General features: G+C 39.3%; 1 protein-coding gene across 38 annotated transcripts in view; it reads right to left on the bottom strand.

Moving 5' to 3' along the window:
* Nucleotides 1-21,049, bottom strand: part of ANKHD1 (ankyrin repeat and KH domain containing 1) — a 99,441-nt gene that overhangs the window by 77,075 nt on the left and 1,317 nt on the right. For all 38 annotated transcript variants that reach the window (XM_086851903.1, XM_086851894.1, XM_086851907.1 and 35 more), the window contains exon 2: nt 7,560-7,713. In XM_086851903.1, coding sequence (XP_086708029.1) covers nt 7,560-7,713 — 154 coding nt within the window. The remainder of the gene's footprint in view (nt 1-7,559; nt 7,714-21,049) is intronic.

The raw sequence follows: 21,049 nt of genomic DNA, 5'->3' as shown, positions 1-21,049 counted from the left end.
TTAAGAAGCTGTACAGAATTTCAGAAAAAGGTGATGCCTAAATGACAAGTTAACAATTCTTGGTTTGGAGGCAAGTTTTATTACACAGGGGGAAAAGTCCCTGAAGAACTGCACTGTGCATTTTGCTCCCACGGTAACTACTTTCCTGATGAATACAACCAGGATAATTTTATGCAATGCAATAATTTTTAACATACCCTAGTATATGTATTGAATCTTCAAGTATTTAAATAATTCATGTGCACAAAGAATATGACCTGCCTTTTTGTGCAAGACGTTTAATATATTACAGCTCATTTTAAATTTAGAGATTGAAGTTCTTAGCTTTCAAAGTGAGGTCTGTAAAACAGCACAAAATAATTTATAGCAGGAAATGAAGATGCTCATACCCCACTGTAAAAAAAGCCACTTGTTTCCATAAGCTAAATCAAAGATGAGTGGCACTATATTTCACATATTTTGTTTTTCTGGTGAAAATCTGGTGAAAACTAGCTTGACTTTCTAGAAATAAGTAGAACTTAATCATTTACCCTATGCATAGACTATATTACCATTTGTTCTCTTAGAAACTTGTTTATAATTACTTCTTAAATATACAACAGTAACATTTTGTCAAAGTTGAGTAAACAACTTTAAAAAAGCCAATCAATGCACATGTTACACTGCAAAGTATTGATGACTCAGTAAATCTATTACTTCTGACACTTTAAAAGACCCCAAATATTTAATAAGAGTATAAAACTGAGAGAAGTGTTATAGACAGGATGTGTTACAGCCCACCCCAAGAGCTCAGGCAACTCCTCTCAGGTGTCCCCAGACACAGAGCATGACCCAGACTGTTTTGGCAACAAACAGCCGTGCTCCAATGCAATGACTCCTCCCAGGACATTTCCATCAGCTCCAGGAGGAGTGGCTCTACATCCAGACTACCAACCTGACTTACCAGTTAGTCCAGTATGGAGCTAAGTGGCTGGCACTGGTTACTGCCACCACATTTGAATATTAAGCTTCAGAACATTAAAAAAAAATCCCAAAAAGGGAAATCTGATAGACTGATTCAGATCCAATCACCTGCACACCCCAAAGCATCCAGCCAATACTCAAACTCTCTTTTGAACAGTTCTAAACTCTGATTTTATTACCATGTGCTAAGGAAACTATGTGACTGACAAATGCAGATAACAATAAAAAAAGCTAACAGATTTCAAGTCAGTGTAATTGAGGTTTTTTTATAAACTACTAAGACTCTTCTTGCAGAAGATATAGGCAAGAGATGGAGGCTTGTCTACCTCCTCACTCCTGACACAATTCAGGAGAAGAGTCACATTCTGCTGAACTCAAACTTCCAAGAGTAGTAACTGCTTCATTTCCCACAGTTCCCATCCCCTTCCTCCCAGCATCCCAAGGACAGCACCACACCACAGCCATGTGCTGAGAGAGGAGGCAGGGACATGGACCAAGGTGAAAACCTCTGCACTGAGTACACCCCACCTCTGTCAATAAAGCACTGCTGCTTCTCTCATGCCCAAATTCTCCTTACATTCCTTTTGGCAGAGGCTGCTCCAAGTAATAATGTAAGAAGAAATCCTGAAATCAATACCGAATGGAAAAATGTTTTTAACCAACAATAATATGTTCCTCATACTGGAACAAGAGAGCAAGGGGTGTTTTATCTTACAGAAGAAGCCAACTTGCATGAAAGATAAAATACAGCAGAAGGAAAATATACAGGAGAAGTTATTAAAAACTATATCCAGAACTCAAAAAATCTTTATAAAAGGAGGATTGCACAAATTGTTTATGGTACAATCATGAAGAACTTGCTGATTACTTATGACTACCTCTGACATACACATACAGATATATAGAAATATGTAGGCAACTTGAGAGATTGAGGAGAACCTTGGCCAATTTTTATACTTCACAAAATAAAACTGGTAAGTTTTTATCTTGTCTCTTCCCACTCCCCATCCCCTCTGAAGAAAAGTTAAAATCATCTCCTCCAAAGAACTCCAGAAGTAAAGCTTTCAGAGCTGGGAAGGTAACTTAGCCATCTGATACCTAAAGGCAGCAATTTAACTGTTATGACAATGAGACTGTTCTTCACAGCAATATCCATCTGGAAAACAGCTAAAAAATATGAAGCTGATACATTTAACACACTGTCAAAGCATGGAAGTTAATTGGACTGAGAGCAGGATTAGACTAGACTTTTTCTAATCTAAAAGCCTACTAGAATATAAAAAAATATTTAAATCATGCAAAATCTCAGAGAGATATAATATTAATAATTCAATTACATGCACACAATTCAGTTTATCCAACTTACTCAAAAGCACAACAAATCTGTATGTTTCACCTACCATATATTCCTTCCCACTCTGAATCTTTAGATGGTGAAGAAAGAAAATGAGGAAGTCATTGTAATGTGCCAATATCTCAAAAGGCAGCAGCTTTCCAGTTAACAAGATTTCAATGGCAGGGCAGCTTTGATCTCTAAAGAAACACCTACAATGAAGCCTATTCAGACTGTGAAAACTGTTTCCCTTATTTGGTCTGTATACTGTGACCATGTAACACCAAGTATTTTAGATGAGATCAAATTATGGTGAAAAGCCTTTCTTGGTTTATAATCCATCACATAACTGGACTAAGGTAAGATTTTGGCCATGTTGAAAGAGGTTAAAACCCCTTACAATTTGATATTGCAACGTTTTTACAATAAAGTTATACCTTTGCTCAAATTCCAGCAATCCTGATTCCCACCCCAAAAAAGACCCTGTTTCTCTTTCTTTATTTCATAACACCAATACAGATCTAGATATGCATTTCCTGTATCCCACAAGTACAGAGGTGCAACCAATAAATTGACAAACATGAATCTGTTTTCTGCAGACCCCCACTTCTACAGTTTCAAGTGGAGTTTGGACAACCATTCAGATATTAAGTTTCTAATGCTCACCTTCATTTAAATCACAGCTTAGTTACTCATCAGCCCTAAGAAAAGAAACACCAAGTCCACACATGAATTTTATTCATCATAAATAACACGATCAAAGAATTTCTCTAGCCCAGTCTCTGACACTTTCCAAGGGTTCCCTTGGATGCAGGATGAAAGCAAGCTGTGCCTCTCTGGCACTGCTCTTTTAGAGCACAGCTCACTCCCTGGTAACCCCTGTTAGTGAATAATGAATGGGTTTGGTCACATCACAAGAAAAAAAAAAAAGGAGGTTTGGTCAATAGGTTGGCAAGTGAGGAAACAGAAATACACACAGAGGAAAGCACTCAATTTCACAATTGCTTAATCTGCTCCAACCTTTCAGTTTATCCTAAAGCAGGTAGATTTCATCTAGGCTCATTCATATTATGAACCCTGTTCTATATTTCTGCTAAGCAAGTGATCACTTCTACTTTTTGCCTTTCCCAGTTCCAAAATACAAAACCTATTCCCCCACCATCACCCTATTAGCTTTCCCAAAGAGCAGTATCAGGCCCTCATGCCTGAAAGAACTACTGAAATTCACAGGTATTAATTGACACATTATTAGAACTCGATTTCTCTTTCACCATTTACACAACAATTAATCCCCCAAATTCTCAAAAACACCAAATCATTTGTGAGGGTCTCCAGCCACCTTTAATACTGTATTTCAGTATTCTTTCAAAAAAGAAGGATGTGCATAACTCTGCTCCCTGTTTGAACATAAGGATGGACTATTCACATGTTTCATTAAACAAACCTTTGGCTCAACATTCTCTCTCTCAAAATATTTTCCTCACAAGCCTCTTTGTAAACAATAGTGGGAGTCCTGAAGAACTCACTGCTTACAGAACTCCTCCCTGTGTAGATACTCAACAGGAACATCATGTCCTCCAAAGGCAGCTGAAGTTTCTTTACCACTTTCTTCTGCATCTTTTTTTTTTGATGCTTCATTGTCAAAGTGTTTCAATGTTCAAATAGAGAAGGAACACACTTAAAATCTTTGCTGGTAGGGACACAGGCACCCAAGCTATTTCCTCAAGTCAAAAAGCAGTTCAGTAACACTGTATGTCGCTTCCCAGAAAACTCAGCCAAACCATGCTGAAACACTATCAACAAGGGTATTTTAACTCCAGGGATTAACATTTTGACATTTCACAACTTTCTATAGAAATCTGTGTTTTTGGTGTAGAATATGCCAAATGGGGCTCCAGGATTTTTATTTGGCCACATGCCTGAACCAACACCTTTCTCTATCCTCTAAAACAACCTGCAGAAAGAGGACTGCACAACACAAGCGAGTCATTTCCCCTTCCTGATGCTGATACTAGTTGGGAACAGAAAATTAAATGGGTTTAACCTGTTAGAATTTCCCCCTTTGAACTTTTACCAACATATGTTGAGGACCTGCAAGGAACCCACCAAGAAGAGCAAGAGCTCTGAACACTCTAACCACTCATTCCCAGCAGCAAAGAGCTCTCATCTCCAGCTGTCAACTACTGCCCCTAAAAAGGGCATTTAATAGACTTTCTTACTGAAGATCCACATATGAATCATGACTCTTCAGAGCTGAAATATTATTTTAAGAAATCAACAGTACCCTAATTAACAGCGGAGCGAAATGTTTCTAGTGCAGAACAGAACTCCACTCTCAGAATACTAATAGTCTGTCTAATTACAGCTTGAAAAATGGAAATATCCTCCAAGCAGGATGGTTCTCATTCTATTGGTTATTTTACCTATAAATCCCTTCTCTGCTAATAGGAGTTAAACTGAAATAAGATATACAAGACTTGGTTTGTTTAGGTTAAAACTTGCCAAACAACAGGATTCAATTGTTTTATCTTATTTTCAGCTTCTGAAGGTGGAAACAACTGGTATTTACAATGGTCTCTTAATCTTCAGATTGTAGAACTATTTTTTGTGAAATAATACAAACACTGACAGCTGCTTAAAGGTAGTTGTTCATTAATAAAGTGCCTGTTCTTTCACAGAATAAAGTATGGTTGTCTAAACTGAAGCTAATCAGGCAGGTTTTCAGAGAAAAACATGAAATCTGTGTTTGTGTGGACGTGGATATGTACATGTGTGTAACTGCTGCTATGCCAAGGGGGAGTGAGACACAACACTCTTGCTAAAAATTTGGCTTAAGGTTCTCACCTTCAATATCCACAATCCTTGAAAAAGAATAAGCAAGTCGAACAAGCAAGTGAAAAAAACCCCAGCACTCTCATGGTGGGTAAATACAACCTCTAAAAACATTTTCAAGCAGTTCAAATAACCTCTGGCTTCTGCACTCACCTGTGCAGCAGCCCTCAAATCAAGACAGCTACTTACAAACAAAACACAACTCCTACAAGTCCTACAGTACACAATAGTTGAAAACCACTTCTGCACAAGTACTTTGAAGAATAATATCCCATGTGGCTGCAGTTGCTAGAACTTACCTTCCAGAACTAATAAACAACATGTCCATGTGAGATCTGAGCATTAAAGGATTCAGGAAGAATGAGCCAAACTAGTTTTGCAAGTCATACTCATTAAAATCCTAATGACACAGCCACAAACCTGGCATGTGAGAACCCCCAAGAAATCCAAGACACTGAACACAAGATTGATTTTCCTCTAGGTTGTAAGGTGGAATCAAGCCTATCACAGGGGGATAATCACAACCAAGGCCAAGTTATGCCTGGGAACTACAGACAAGACCTTAAATGTGTTTGAGCCATAGTTTTGCCATCTACTTTTTCCAAGCTATCCTTAATGCTGTGGACTGAACTGTGACTAAAAGAAATCACTTGCTTTTGCCAAGCTGCAGAAGAATACAAAGGCCCAACAGCAAGCTACTATGATGGAAGCCTAGAAGCTCACTTAGGGTTAAAAAGGGTATTTTCAGCCAAATCAAGCAGATAAATCCAGCAAAGATATTAGAGCATCTCCCAAAACCACTAGCTTCTTTTTCAATCACTGTCAAATTATGGCTTTTATTAATGAACTACCAGATTCACAGCATCTTCTTTAGGTTAGCCTGATATTTTTAGTGTTCCAATCCACAGTGGGAAAGACAAGTACAGCTTAACTAGAGAACTTCCCCCAGAGTATTTTCACCCTTTTGATCTCACACATTCATCAAATGGCATTAATTGTGTCCAGTCTTTTTAGAGAGGGAGATGAAGTCCTCAAAGGCACTCCTGTTTTTTGATTTGCTCTCCTTTCCAGATTCCTTCCACTCTGCTCGTATACTTGGGAAAACCAAGACATGGAAACCTCAGCTAAAAAACAAATTGTCGAATCCTGGAGACAAATACCCAACTACTGCTTAGAAATCTGAAGACAGCATTCTCACAGGTGTTACAAGCAGCAAAGATACCTCCTAGATATGTCAAATACTGTGAGATCCCTGTGAGCACTGCAGCCCCAGCACTGCTCCATAAAACCAGTCAGATTGACTGGCAATTTGTAAAGCCAGAATTAGGCTTTGGGACACAGCAGCCACCAGATACAGAAAAGGAACTAATTTTTATTTTTTAAAGCACTTAAAAAGGGACTAAATTATTCAAATTCATTTTTTGCATGGAGCATCCCAGGAACAGCCTGTCTTCCCCACAAAACAAACTTTGGTCCTCAAGAGTTATGGCAGATATGCTGCTGCAACTTCCTGCTGACAAAAGTTGTGCTGTGTTCTAAGTTGGGTTTTTCTCAAATCCAAAACGCAACGAGAACCCAAATCCCAAATCCCTGCCCCTTTTGCTTTGTCAGAATAAAATTCTCCTTTTAAGACTGTACACAGCTTAGCATCTAAACACCTGCAAATAAGTGCTATTTTAAGTGTTCCAAAGTAAGGTCTGAAATCTCCAATTTTCTATACTACAAGTCTCAGTATAAACCTGTGATGATCAAATGGGATTTGCTTCAAAGCAGGGATTTTATATCTTTCTGTCCTTGGAATTTTGAAACTAACAATCAATTTCCAAATCCATTACAAACACCCCAGTCACAAATTGTAGGAGGATTTGAATTAGTCAAGCTTTCACTCTTAAGCTAATAAATGTAAAGGAAACTATGTTCATCAGGTCTGGTTCCAAAACAGGAATGTTTAATATGTATTTTCCAACAGTGATACCTCAGAACTACAGAATTTGAAAATGCTTTTGTGAAAGTTAAAACAGAGAAAAATGTATTTTACCTTTAAATCTTTACCTTTAAAAGTATTTTACCTGTAAATTTCTAGAATAATGAATTAATAATTAGATATTGACCAAAGCAGCAGGTAAAAAAAGTCATTTTAGCAAGTCTACTTCCTTCTAGTCTCTCCCCATTAATTCTCCTGCTGGTAACATATGTAATCTCAAGTCAATGAATTACCATTTAATTCAAATTAATTTTTCTAACTTTGTATGTACAGAAAGAGTGGAGCAAGCAACTTGCAACACTTGTAAGAGTTATGAGCTTCTTTTCCATGTTCTGCTTGTCATGGGAAATTTCCAGACTCCTGAACATTTCACAAGTGTCAAAGCTTATGTGCTGCCAGATCTGTGTACAAGTCATGTTCAGAAAAAGAACTAGACAAGGAAAGTACCTGCTGCCTCCAGTAAGGCTTCTAGTCTTGCTTGTGTTTCTGGATCCACAGTTCTCAAGTCCGCACCTTCTGCAGCACTCGATAAGAATAACTCCGATGTGGTTTTAAGTACTGGGTTATCAAGATCTTCTTGGTCCAAAATAAATGATTCGACCTGTTTGTCAAGTTAGAAAAACAATTTTATCATTTTTGAAGATTTAAAGTAAATCTAAAATATTACCCAAAACAAATCTCACGAAAATAATCTAACTGTACCATCATAATTCTGTTTTAACTGCCAAGAACATAGAACAAAACTACAAAAAAAATCTGGTCAACTCACTGAAGAGGTAGTTAAAAATCACAAAAGAAAAAACCCTGCATTAAAAAAAAATTGCAAAAATTACAATTTCAAACACCTTAAATACAGCAAGGTTAACTCAGATTAAACACTGAATGAATGTTATGCATGTTTGCACAGTTAACCACCCAAGCAGGCAGCCACAAGAGGCTGTAATATCTCTGCCACCAGAAGCTCATCTACCATGTTATTAATGAAAGCCACCAGTAATGATTTTGGTTCAGCTGGACCTATCTGAGTGCCAGGAATGTTTTAGAGATGCCTTTAATTTCTCTTTTAAAAGTAATTTTAACAGAGGTAGAGGTATTTTGTTTGCTTTGAGGAGGAACACAAGAGTTGACCAAAACTCAACACCAAAACATCTGTTTCCAAGCTGGCACTCAGCATTACCCCAGTCTGCTCTGCTTTTTGGACAAGAACAGATCTGCAGAACGATTAAGCAGGCAGGTATTCCAACCAAGCAGCAATAATGCTGTCCCACCAGTGCCCCACGTGACCTCCAAACACAAGTCCATGGAATTACTCAACATAACACATTGCAGTTTTATGACAGCTTGCCAGAGTAAACAAGGAGGATACCTGACTCACACTCTAATGAGAGCAGAGATACATTTCAGAATCTCCCAAGCTCAGACATCATTTCCTCCATTTTCAGTAATATTTTAAGATAAAAACACTATTTCCTAATTAGATGTTGTCTGATATCTGTACCAACACTATTGGTGCCTTAGATTTGCTGTAGAAATGAGACATTCCTGTTATTCAGCCACTGCTGCCCTCTCCCACTTCATACCCCAGTCTCATCTTCCTTTCTCAGTTTTCCCCAAAATACTTCCCCCTGTTTTTCTCACTCCAGCAGAAAACTACTGTCTCATTTCCCCTGGAAAGGGAAAATTTACACTTAAAAATAAAAAAATTAATAATAATAAAAAAATCAAATCAGGCTATCTGCAAATTCATTAAGTGTTCCATTGTGTGAACAATGTTAACAGGATCTGGGAGCAGCACAGAGCACTGCTATTCAAGAGCAACTTGGGTTCCTTCATTTCTTCCCCTTTTTTGATATGTAAATAGCTGTAACACTATCCCTTGGTGTCCAAGCCAGCCCTGTGTGCCAGGGAAATGCTAACACTGGAATATAATGGGAATCAGGGTGCAAGTGTGACTTTTTAGGAACACCAAACATGAGGCCCACATCTCAGTGGGTATTTGTGATCCCAGTCAGACACAAATATTAAAGGTAAGGCAGCAGGCTCTCATTTGGTGTTCAGAGAAGCAAGATTTCTAGGTTAGTCCAAGCAATGGTCCTAAAATAAAAAACTGTCATTGCAAGAAAGAGTTGAACATTAAACAAGCAGAAAATTAGTGACCTAAACCAGTGATACACATTTGTACTACAAACAAAGGAGAACTATTTACACCTGACAGCAAAATGCATCCCCACAGTAAGAGCCCCCTCAGCAGAACTCAAATTCTAGATTAGTCCATAGCCAGCTTAAAGACATCCTGCTCTCATGAGCTCTGATGCAAAACTGACCTCTGGGAAAATTCACCCTTACCTACATGAGTATGTCAGGGTTTTTCATTTTTTCCCACAAGACTACACAAGGCATTAATATGATAGAAATATTATTCCTATTGCAACATGCTTGTGTGATCTGGTGAAGGGCAGAAATTCCCACTGTGTGTACATGACCACTCATTATATACAGCTGAGAACTAGATACAAGAAATTTTTTTAGATTATTGTGGACATTTTTCTTTGTCAACTACACCACTACATTCAAGAGCAGTCCTCCCTTTTGAGGACATACCAAGAGGAGTAAAAATGTCACCTACCACTGAAGCAACTGCACTTGAGAACAACAAACACTGCAGAAACACTCAGTGGCTCCTGGCAAGCCTGAGGGTTCAGCCTTGAGAAGAGCCAAGCAATCCTCAGCCAAGGGAAGCACAGCAGCCTTGCAGCAACTTGCCAGAAGCTGTCCTACTGCAAATTCTAAAACTTTATGGTTTTGACACCTTGGGAAAGATATGGACCATTTCTCCCCGACTGCTGCCAGCCCAAGCTCACTGGGACGCATTTACTGGATATTATAGGTAACAATCCATCTCCTGAACCTAAATCAGTGTTAATTCAGCATTTACAAATACTCAGCATGCAAGGAACCTCTCTCCCCCCAAGAGGGATACATTTTGCGTACAGGAACCTCTAAACAAGGCTGTCTTTTTAAAAATGATTGTGCAAACACTACTAATTAGAGTAAATTACACACACAGTTTTTACTTAAGAATACAAGTTGGGTAGTACTGGTGCAGTCTGCTCTTTTCACAACTCTTTTTAACTCTTCCTGCCTTTCAGCTCTTTACATCAGCAACCATACTTCCAGAGACCTTCCACATTTAAAACCTCACAAAAAATCTTGCTTCATATACAATATTTTCATCATAGTTTTGTATCACCGGAAGGCAGATTCTTCCATTATTACAGCACATGTTGAGCATCAATTTTTAGTTTTTGTTTTGATTTTTAGTAAGAGCTTAATAATATACCCACAAAACAAATATAACTTGAGTGTGAAAATACTGGAAATTCATATGCAAAATGTTAAAATAGCTGCACCACCGCCAGCCTCCCAGAATAAACTTCAATGTATTTTCAACTCAGAATGTCTGATATTTCTGTAAATGCAGTTTCTCACACACTAAGACAAAGTTAAGGAGAATGAACAGTTGGATATCTTATCACTAATAGCAGAGAGAGAAGTTACCTAATTGATCAGATGTCTTTTGTGAATGGAAGTGACCTACGATGATCACATATTAATAATAACTTTTTGTAAAAAAAAAAACTATCCCAAATATACCAAACAAATATGGCTTTTTAAACAAAAAATAAACTCCACTAAAAATCCAAACAAGCAAGTAAAAAATCCAAACATATTTCATGTTGGCATTCCTGGAAGACATAATATACTGCTCATGTGGCAAAATTTAGGCACTCTGCTCTATCCTAATCAGATCTGCAGCAAAGTGATAGAGTAACCAGTCACTGTGCTATTTTTGGATTATTTTGCGAGCTGCTTTGGGCAGTTAATAAGCATCTTACTTGGGAAGGCTCATTAGGAACACATGGACTCAAGATATTATTCTAACTGCCAAAACAATTTCACCTTCCCAGCCAAAACCCAAGGAGCTGCACGGGACTCGAGGGCAGGGCTTCACCACACCGTGTGTCCCGTGCTCTTCCACAGCAAGGATGGACCTTGCCTGAAGTTCTGCCAGGACTGCAGCAGCCTCCCAGCTCTGCAGATCCAGTTACACCCCTGGTTCCTCCCTCCAGAGCAGCTCCATCAGTGTTTATCTGTTAACACCAGGACTGAGTTTACTGCAGGTCAGGGGGATGCAGAGGGACTTTGCAGGCACCAACATCACCACTAACACTGGTAATTCTGGTGAGATGGACAATGACGTGCAGGGTTACAACACATTTCTAATATTAAATCTAAACTGATCTTCCTTATTTGCACCACTGCAAAGTACTTTTCCCAGAATAGCCTGGACCTGCTCACAAATAGCCTGCTCCTGACAGGCTACAGAGGATGGAAAAGCTTCCTGGGTAGCAGAAGAGCACCCTTCTCTCCTCCTCCTGCAGGCAAGGGCAGCAGCAGAGACAGCTCCCTCTACCTTCTCTTTCCATTTGTGCCACACTAGTGCTCCTGGGAAGACTGTCTTTCCAAAAAGTTGATAGGAAAGAGAAAGGTGCTGTTAAATTATTTCCTTGAACTTGTATTTTCCAGGAACTGCTTGAACTATGAACAACAGTTGGGGGTAACAATACTCATTGCTCTGTTTGTGAAGTGTTTACAAACAATGAGGACCCCAGGTCTTGACTCCTAAACTTCTACTTTTAATGCAAATAAATGACAGCCTGAATTTCTCTTTTGTGCTAGGAAACCCTTCCTAATTACTTCTATAACTCCATTTGGACATTTTCACGCCATAATTAAAAACATGTGCAATGCTGTATTAGGATCACACCAGAAAGTTCTTGGGGATTTTTCTGATAAACCAAACTTCTAACAGCTTATGTTGTCATGTCCTTAATTAAACTAATTAATTAAATTAATTAATTAATGCCAATATTGGATTAATGCTTGCAATCCTTCTCTAAAAATTTTTGGGAACAGTGACAGGACATAGCACTAAGATTGAAAATTAGTTTGTATTTCAAATTTGACATCAAACCCCTTGAAAATCCACATATAAAGGATGTCAGCGGTTAAAACCATTAAAAATAATTATTCCAAGAAGAAGGTAAAGTGAATGACTTTGTCCCTGAAGTGACACTCTTAGATGCTCCCTGTCACGAGTAAGTGCAGCACTACCCCCTTGGTGTGGACTTACCACCACCAAAAGGCCTGGTTTTGATTTACCACAAAATGCACTTTTCAACACTCTTACCTTGCCAGCCCAACCAAACATTTTTGCACCTGCTTAAGGTGCCTTCCTGCACAACCATGTCCATTTCAAGAGAAGGAGTAAAGGACGAGTTAAAAACACACACTAATGTGGGTATTTTCACAAAACCTTATAGCGGTGTCTAAGGACAGTGTCCTTTATTGGCACTTCAAAGCTAAAGAAAGAAAATAAACATTTCAGGGAAGCACTCTAGAGTCAGTACCTAGAAACAACATAGATTTAGTGGGGACACCAATTCAGACAAAATTAATTATATAAAACCATACCCACTCTGTTTGGCTTGAGCTGTAATTTCTGAAAACAGTTTCTTCCATTACAAACCAAAAGTTTCAGCCCAAGAAGACAGCAGCCACCATGACCTGTGAATCACCAAGAGAGCATTGCCCGGCACTATGGATGCTGTGATTACACAGTATCCTGCCAGCAGGGGGGGTTCAGGGTGCTTGGGGACATCACCACCTCAGTGGGGAGAATAAAGTACCTGCAGCATCATTTCCAGTCACTGCTCACCTTGTGACAACTCAGGCAGTTGTCAGACACTTTCATAGGTTGTTTTAACACATCAAAAAGGGAGAAAACTCCGGGGAGGAAACAAATAATTTTCTACCACTTTACTGAATTTCACAGACTTACAAAGAGGTCTGACTGGAAAATCATTCTCCTGGAAACAGAAAGGCATTAGATCATCTCAGCTCCTGTGGGGCCATAAACCTGACCGTGACTCCACCTTTAAGTGGAGCTATCACCTGCAGCAGCAGCAGCTCCGCAGGAAGGGCATTAGATTGGGAGCTGGGGAGAGAAGAGGTGCAAATCTGTTTAGCTCTGATTGCAATAGGAAGCTGACTGACTGGAGGCAGGATTATCTAAAGGACAGCCTTTATTCCCATAGATATTAAGCAATTACCAGCTAATGAAAGAAGCAGCTATAGGATCTGGGCTGCCATGAGCTCCTTTCAGAACACAGGTTCATGTTGCAGACGCTGCTATAGATACAGTGTAAATACAGGTGGACACAACTTCACAATTTGTTGCTGCAGGAAAGGAAAGGCCCTCACACACAGTGTGGGTCATAAGGCCAACATCCATACATGAAATGCAATGTTCTGGATGTGTTACCACACGAGCTGACTAAACTGATGGGAGACACAGCAGGCAGTGAGCAAGGACTGACACCTTTATGGCTATTTCACCACAGGGTCTCAAGCCTGGCAGTCCAAGTCACCACTCAGTTCTCAAAATTACAGCTGTTATTTGAAACATGCAGATAAAATAATACATTAGAATTAATGTTTTATACTACTCTTCCTTTCCAGAGATTGCTGGTCCTGGTTTTCAACTTTCTTGCACTCATACTGAACCATAAGCAGACATTCCTGGACAAGCAGCTGTCAAATGGTTCATGTCAATTTTATCACTTACCTGATTTCTCTCTTAAGCAGCCAACTGACACTATGCCATTTAAGTAGTTCTGAATACTCCAAACTACATCCTATCACATGCCTCTGGAAAGAGCTGTCTAACCTATAGATCTTCCAGAATCAAGAACACTACAATTTCTTTTTATTAAAACACTGTTTCACAACAATAAGCAACATGATTGCACCCTGTTAACTCTCATAGAATTAAGGCAGAACACACAGGTTGACTCCTCTTGGTACAAGAAACTGGCAATGTTACAAAGTTTCTCTGTTTAGCAGAAAAGATTTACTCATCTCCGTGACTATTGAAGAAACCCAAAGAGCTGTTAAAACCAGCCTGTAGCTATCACATACTCAATGTCTGATAAACAAAAATAATTATCACTGTATTTTCCCCATGTACAAAACAATCTTTTGCAGCAAGGAGCTGTCATCTACAGAACTGGAACTGACAACTGAAGCTTATTCAAAATTCACATCAATCCCAGTAGCTTTACTAGTGCCAGTTCTTGACATGTACTGTATACCAAAGAAAACCTTTGAATGAAGACCAGGAAACTTGACTAAAATAAGCACCACTTGCACTAAGAACTCATTATTTTCACAGATTCTATCTCGGTTCACTCTAAATCATGTTTTCAGTGCTCTATCTTCTCCACGTGCTCTGGGATTCCCTCCTCACCTGTTTTTTTTATATCTAATATTCCCATAGAAAGAGCCCCTCTTCTTTCCTCACCTCGAACCAAGAAACAGCTGGTATCATTCAGTATTTGATTTATTAGAATATAAAACAGAATGGTTGCATCAATTTAGTCAGGGCTTTCAGGACGGTGTCCTTACTCAAGTATTAGATCCCAGGCATTAAAACAAAGTGCAGGCAACTTTTAAGACAAAATAAATGCATTTGTTTGCTGATATAAAAGCTCACACCCAACCAAGATGGGAAGCATTCTAAGCCGCCTTATTGGAAATGACCTTTTAAAATCTCTTTTCAATCCAAGGGGCCAATGCCTAAATAGAAAAAAAATCATACAAGTGGATCTTGAATACAATACTAATTCAATAATCTATTGCCAGGCCAACCTATACATTTCAGACAGAGGAGTCTCAACATTTAAAGTGACTAATTAAGTTATCTAGAGGCTTATAGCAACCTAAAAATCATCCTGGGCTTTCTAGCCCTCTCAGAGAACAAGCTAGTGGCAGCTATTCTTTTCAAGGCCTGGATAAACAGGTCTGTGCATGCTGTCCTACTGCCAAAGTAGCAGAAACCCCAACACAGCTCCTGAGCCATCACTTAGTCATTTCAAAGAAACTATCAGACAGCCCTAGCTATGATCCTCTGAAATTTCAAGACGTAGCAGTAAAAGGCTTAAAAATGTAACACTTTTATTAAAACAATTAAAAGAAAGGCATTTATCTAAGCTGTTGGATTTATACTAAGAAATCCTATATGCCAAACATCTGGGTGAGACTCTCTTTCCCTCTGGCTCCCTTTCAGGCTGCGGAGGAACACATACTCTAAAAAAAGGTGTGCTCAGAATTCACCATGCCCAAGGATCACAGTGTGGGGGCAGATCATTCAGCCCCAAATGCTGATATCCCCTTCCCCCGTGGTTTGAAATATGACTGACTTACCTACCTTGCCCTGTGACACTCTTAGTTTAATTCGTGGTTTTGGAAAGGGAAAAGTTCAACACATTTAGAGATTTTCCTAGAAGAAAATCTTAGTTAATTGGTAATCCCTACGTTTTATTGAAGGCAAGGGAGCATAACTTAGGGACCTAGCTAAAACCTGATGCTAAAACATGAAATGTTAAAAACACATAAGATAACTTTCTGCTGGATCAGTGTCCACAACATCCTCTTTTTTTTTTATTTATTAAGGAGTATTTTCTTCCTGCAGGATGGGTATGCAGGAAAGTACCTTTGAAAAGCTCTCCTGGCCAGAAGGGCCAGCCACACTTGTCTCTTCTCAGCTACCACCAGCATTTGGGCAAACACATCATCAGAATTCAACTGTGAGTAACCCCCCTCAGTCTCCAGCATTTTTCCTACATGTTCTGGGATGCTTTGGAAGAGCTAAAGATGAAAATAATTTTTAAAAAAAATCTCAACTGCCTCTAGAAAGCAAAGGACAAAAGTGACTAAGGGGCCTCATCTCATAAAAAGCAGGAAAAAAGTAACAGGATCCAGCATAGAACCAATTCTTTTATTTATATTTTATCATAATAAGTGGTTTCTATCTTTTTCTATTCTATTTCTTGAGAAGATTTGCAATACTACAAAAACTGAGAAAATTTTCTATTTTTTCATAAAATTTTTCAAGTAATCAGCATTATGTAAGAAAAAAGATTTTAAGTAATGAGTTGCTGGAGTAAAAAGAAGATGCTATCCTATAATAGGATGTATTTCCATAAATCCCACTTGCTCAGCATTCCTCCAAAAATATGAAAAAAAACCTCTGCACTTTCACAACAAAAAGGGAGAACTACTTGTTGAGGGAAAAAAAAAAACCCAAACTCTCTGTATTCTATTACAATATATATATGTGTATTTAGAGCTATAGCATATAATCGTAACTAAATTAACCCTTAAATCCAAATAGTAATTCACCTGTACCCCACTTTGTCAGAGGCAGAGGATTTATAACATAAAGGTTGCAACCTTGTTACTGCAGTCTGTTGCTACAAAAAAGAAGTATCTGTATCATTTCAAAGTTAAAGTAATCTTTAGTTTATCATAGCCCAAGGTCATATGAGGTATCAGCCAGAAAGGTTCTATTTGAGATAACCTCTGAAACCAGGCACTATTCAAAAACCCCCTAAATTTACCTAAGTACTCGTACAAATCACTGATTTCTGAGGTTTGCTTACAGTATCCCATTCCAGCAGAAGGCCATTCCCACTAGGAAGATAAGGTTTACACGAGGCCTTTAGTTGGTGTTTGCATGGCTCATGGGTTGCTGCTAGGGAAGAAAGCATCTGCAGGAGACAAATTAAAGCATTTTATGAGTGAGGCTTCGGAGCTTCACTTAAACAGTGCCATAAAGAGACCTCAAACAAGATGCAGGAGTTATTTTTCTTGCTTCATGAAGTTTTCAGTGGGAAAGAAACATAAGGTTCCTTTTTGCATTTAAGTCAAGACTTGTCTCTGTTTTAAATCCAAGAATTACTTTTATTCCCCAATAACAGCTTAATACTCTAAAGGAATCTTCATATATATTACAAGAACTCAAAATTCCTAAGGTTGAAGGTCTGCAGCCTCCTCACCTGCAGGGTCTGAGCTCCAGCTGTGGACTCCAACAAACACCCCAATTCAGTTCTGGAGCTGCTCCCAGTTTTAAAGGCCAGGCCACATGTGTGCACAGAAAAGGGAGAGCCTGTGTATTCCCCTTCCCCCCACACTGACCCTTCTGTCAAGTGAATGTTGCAGGCATGGTATGAGCCCTGAGCAGAGGACAATGTCCCCATGGCACCATCCAGCTGTCCTTACAGCTGGATTTCAGCATCCTCCAAGGCAGGAAAGGAGACAGAAGAGCTGCCCAATATCAAGGCCATGGGGGAGCAGCTGGGTAGCCCCAATTTCATCAGAACACAAGAACTCATGATTCAGCATTAATGCTCAAACAAACCCTTCCCACCCCCCACCACACTGTGACTAGCTGACTGGTGAAACCTATGTGCAAATTCGTACCTAAATATAGATGTTCTGCTAAATTTGGCAAATCTCTCCTTACCAAGGGATTGCAATGCATATTTATGTAATTATACAGTAGTATTTCACATCTTTACTTTCTACACCTATCATTAGAAAACAGTTGCTGACATTTATTTTAGGTCATGTACTCAACTGGGTCAAGCTGCACTAAAGGGAGACCCAAGTTCTGCAAGAAACCTTAGAAATCTGTTCACTGTAAAATGTTATTGAATAGGATTAACCATAACTACACTGCTTGTTCTGGTTACCACAGGCCAGATTTGCAAAGTTACTGAGATACCTACCAGGATTTTTCTGGAAGTTAGATGCCTAATCAGACTGGGAATTAAATGAACACCCTACTAACCAGCTCTCTGCATCTTGAAGAGTCATCTCAATACTTCTGGAAACCTGAACATGTTATCACTTGGTATTTTCTAATCAGTGAATAATTCCTGGATAAAAATTTTACATTTTCTTCCATCTTTCAACTTTGAAAGAGCTTGTCAAAAGAAAAATATCAACTGCTAAACTGAAACCTACATTTTTCAGAGAAAAGGCTTTTGTTTAATACTATCTACCTGAATTTGCATCCACTTTTTGAATTTCTACTCCTTATGGTAAATAAAATGCTGCTATTTACATTGTTTCTAATACAATGAATGAGCATTACATTAACCTCAGAAGTCAAAAGATGCATTGTGCACACCATTTACAAAGCAGATCCATGTTAGGAAGGTTCAACAATGCAGCAATGACTTTAACAGACAACACTGCTAATTTGAAACGAACTATGTATTTACTTTGAATTTCAAACCCAGTTTAAAAATTAAAAGACCTCAGTTTGAGGGGAGGGGGACTCCAGACAAAATCTCCAGGTACTGAACTGCTCTGGAGTGCATGCCATTCAACTACTCATCCTACTCCTTGTAGGAGGTATGTTATGTCTGATTTTTAATTATGCTTTATGTAAATATCCCCAGAGGCTTATGCAATAGGTACAGGCTTAAGTAAGGCGAGCTGGTGGAGGCAGCTCAGGAGAGGGAAGCCGAGAGCTGAGCTGACTCCATAGACAAGGGCTGGGTGAGCTCCAGTTGTCACTGAAGGCCTCCAAACCCCTGAATAACAAAATATGAGAGATTTGCTACATTTGGACACTCGATGCCAAAAGCCACTTACTGAACCAAGCTCCCAGATCTGGTACTTGTGTCGCCACCGCCAGCTCCTGCTACTTGATTTACAACAGCTCAGCAAACGCACTGTCCCCAAGCACTAACACAGCCACATTCATCACCTGCTTCTACTCCTGCCTGCCACACTTTGCTGCTGGGAGGGTTTCTGATGAGGACCTGCACTTTCTGTGGCCACCAAAGACCCCAGGGACATGCACTAATCAGCACACCTTCACCTTGACCTACAGGCCTCACAGCCAGGTTGGAGGAGGCTGTTTAATGCTTGTGCCTTTGGCACCACTGTAAGTGCCAGCAAAATTCACAAGGAATGGTAATAATACATTTAAAGTCACACCAAAAATTTCGCTCTAAACAAGTTGCAGGCTGTGTTCACACCCTGATCAAGCTTAGAAGGCAACTAAGCAACTATTTGCACTGAGGTCAAAACCACCTCATTTCTCAGGCTGCAGCCAGCGGTGGAAGTTTCTCTGAGCACCCAGGAGATCCACAGCAGCCAGTTTTGCACAGGAATAGCACAAACCTCCTGGCCTCATCCCTCCATGCCCAAAGACGTGCTTCAGCTTGCAATTGTTTCTATTTGCATGTGATAATTTTAACTGGTAATTCTAGAAAATATTCTGCACAGCTGCATTCAAATTTCACCTTGTGGACCTAATACAACTCATCTGTACAGGATTCACTTTAGTCCTTGGTTTCCCAACCAAGAGCCTGGTCACTACCATAGGCAGGCACTGAGCTAGGAAAACAGAAAGCTTTGATTTTCTCCCAGTTCTGCAAGCCAGGATAAATGGGGCACACCCTCTTCACCTGTAAAATGGGGACAGTACCCTCCACTGTAAAGTACTTGGAGGTCTGATCTAAGAAATGCAATATATTTTCAGAAAGGCTAGGTTAAAATATATTGCTTTTCATTCTCTAGATAAATACTTCATTACACTTGCTGTTCTGCACTCCCCTGATGGTTTTCTTTTCTAACTGATTTGCCATTTTGACCAGTCCAATTATTTTAGCATATTAAACTCAAACTAATACAAGGATACAAAACCTAAATACCACTCCGGACACGCAGCAGAGCCTACAGAATAATATACCATTATTTTTACGGCTTCAAAAGTAGAGAGAACAGATCAAGGCAGCATGGCAAAAACTCACTTTTTTTTTTTTCATTTTTAATTCTCCCTTTTAGTTCTCACTAATTCCACCCACTAGTAATAGCTGAAGGCATACACCCAAATCAGTGACTCATGGCACAAGACCACAGTCCAAACAGTGACTGACTAGCTTCTCAAAGCAGTGCTGTTCAAGAATTGCACTGGTCCATCCCTGGACCTTAACTGCCTTTTCTTTGCTCAAAAAAGAAAACAAAACAAAAAAAACCAAAGAGAAACACCCACCACTGACAACAGGTGCTTCCTTAGTTCTCAGAAAAAAAAAAAGCTGAAGAAAAAAAAGAATTAAAAAAAATTCTCCCTTGGTGCTCACAGCCATGCAGCCCAGGCTAGGCACATTCTTTCCACCCATGCTTCTTCCCCAGGTAACTCTCCACAACCAGAAACACAAGACAGAAGAACTCCCCAGGCAATTTCAACTCAAAGATTAGCCCACCTCCTCTCCACATGTGGTGGAAAACTTCAAATATTTCAATTCCAATTAATTTCTTCTATTCTGTATTTTAAATAATGTATTTTTTTCCCCAGGTTTTTCAAATGAATCATTTAAGAACTGTTTGGGAACCTTTATTTTTTTGACCTCAATGGCAACCTCCCAGACACATTATTTATAATAGGCTGTCTTTCTTAATACTTGCTATTAGTCAAAAGAGTGCTTAGTAAACATCCTAGCTGTCCAATCTTCACATCCCTTAAATAATGGGGTGGGTTCAAAAGGGATAAGCTTTCAAAGTAGGACTCTGCTCACCTTGTAAAGAGCCACAAACACCACCCTGATGTAGCCCACTTCTCATTATTTTTCAGGTCTTGTAGCTACTGCTTTGTATCTTCAAAGATACATTAAAATGTGACATAAAAGACCTCCTAGAGAGTAGACACTCATCGATTACTTGTGTCCTACTCTATCTATGATAGGTCTTCCAGCTCCCCCAAACAGGTATGTACTGGAACACCTAATTCCATATGGGATTGAACGTGGATGTCCAGAACATCAATCACACAGGGAATGGTCACATACAAGTGCTCATCTGCCTGACCATTAGACTTGGAGTTTAGTTAAACATCCTGCTGTTGGCACCATTTCTAATGTAGCTTAGGTGGTCATGAGCAAAATGCAAATGTGGATCTGCATCACTTTAATCACTTTTTTATTCAGATAAGATCTGGTTCAGGTTTCAGGAGGGCTGGA

Source organism: Cyanistes caeruleus, chromosome 15, assembly GCF_971803275.1.
Source record: "Cyanistes caeruleus chromosome 15, bCyaCae1.hap1.1, whole genome shotgun sequence".
Taxonomy (NCBI): Eukaryota; Metazoa; Chordata; class Aves; order Passeriformes; family Paridae; genus Cyanistes; species Cyanistes caeruleus.
The sequence above is the reverse complement of the archived record's forward strand: the minus strand, read 5'-3'. Positions and strand labels throughout refer to the sequence as shown.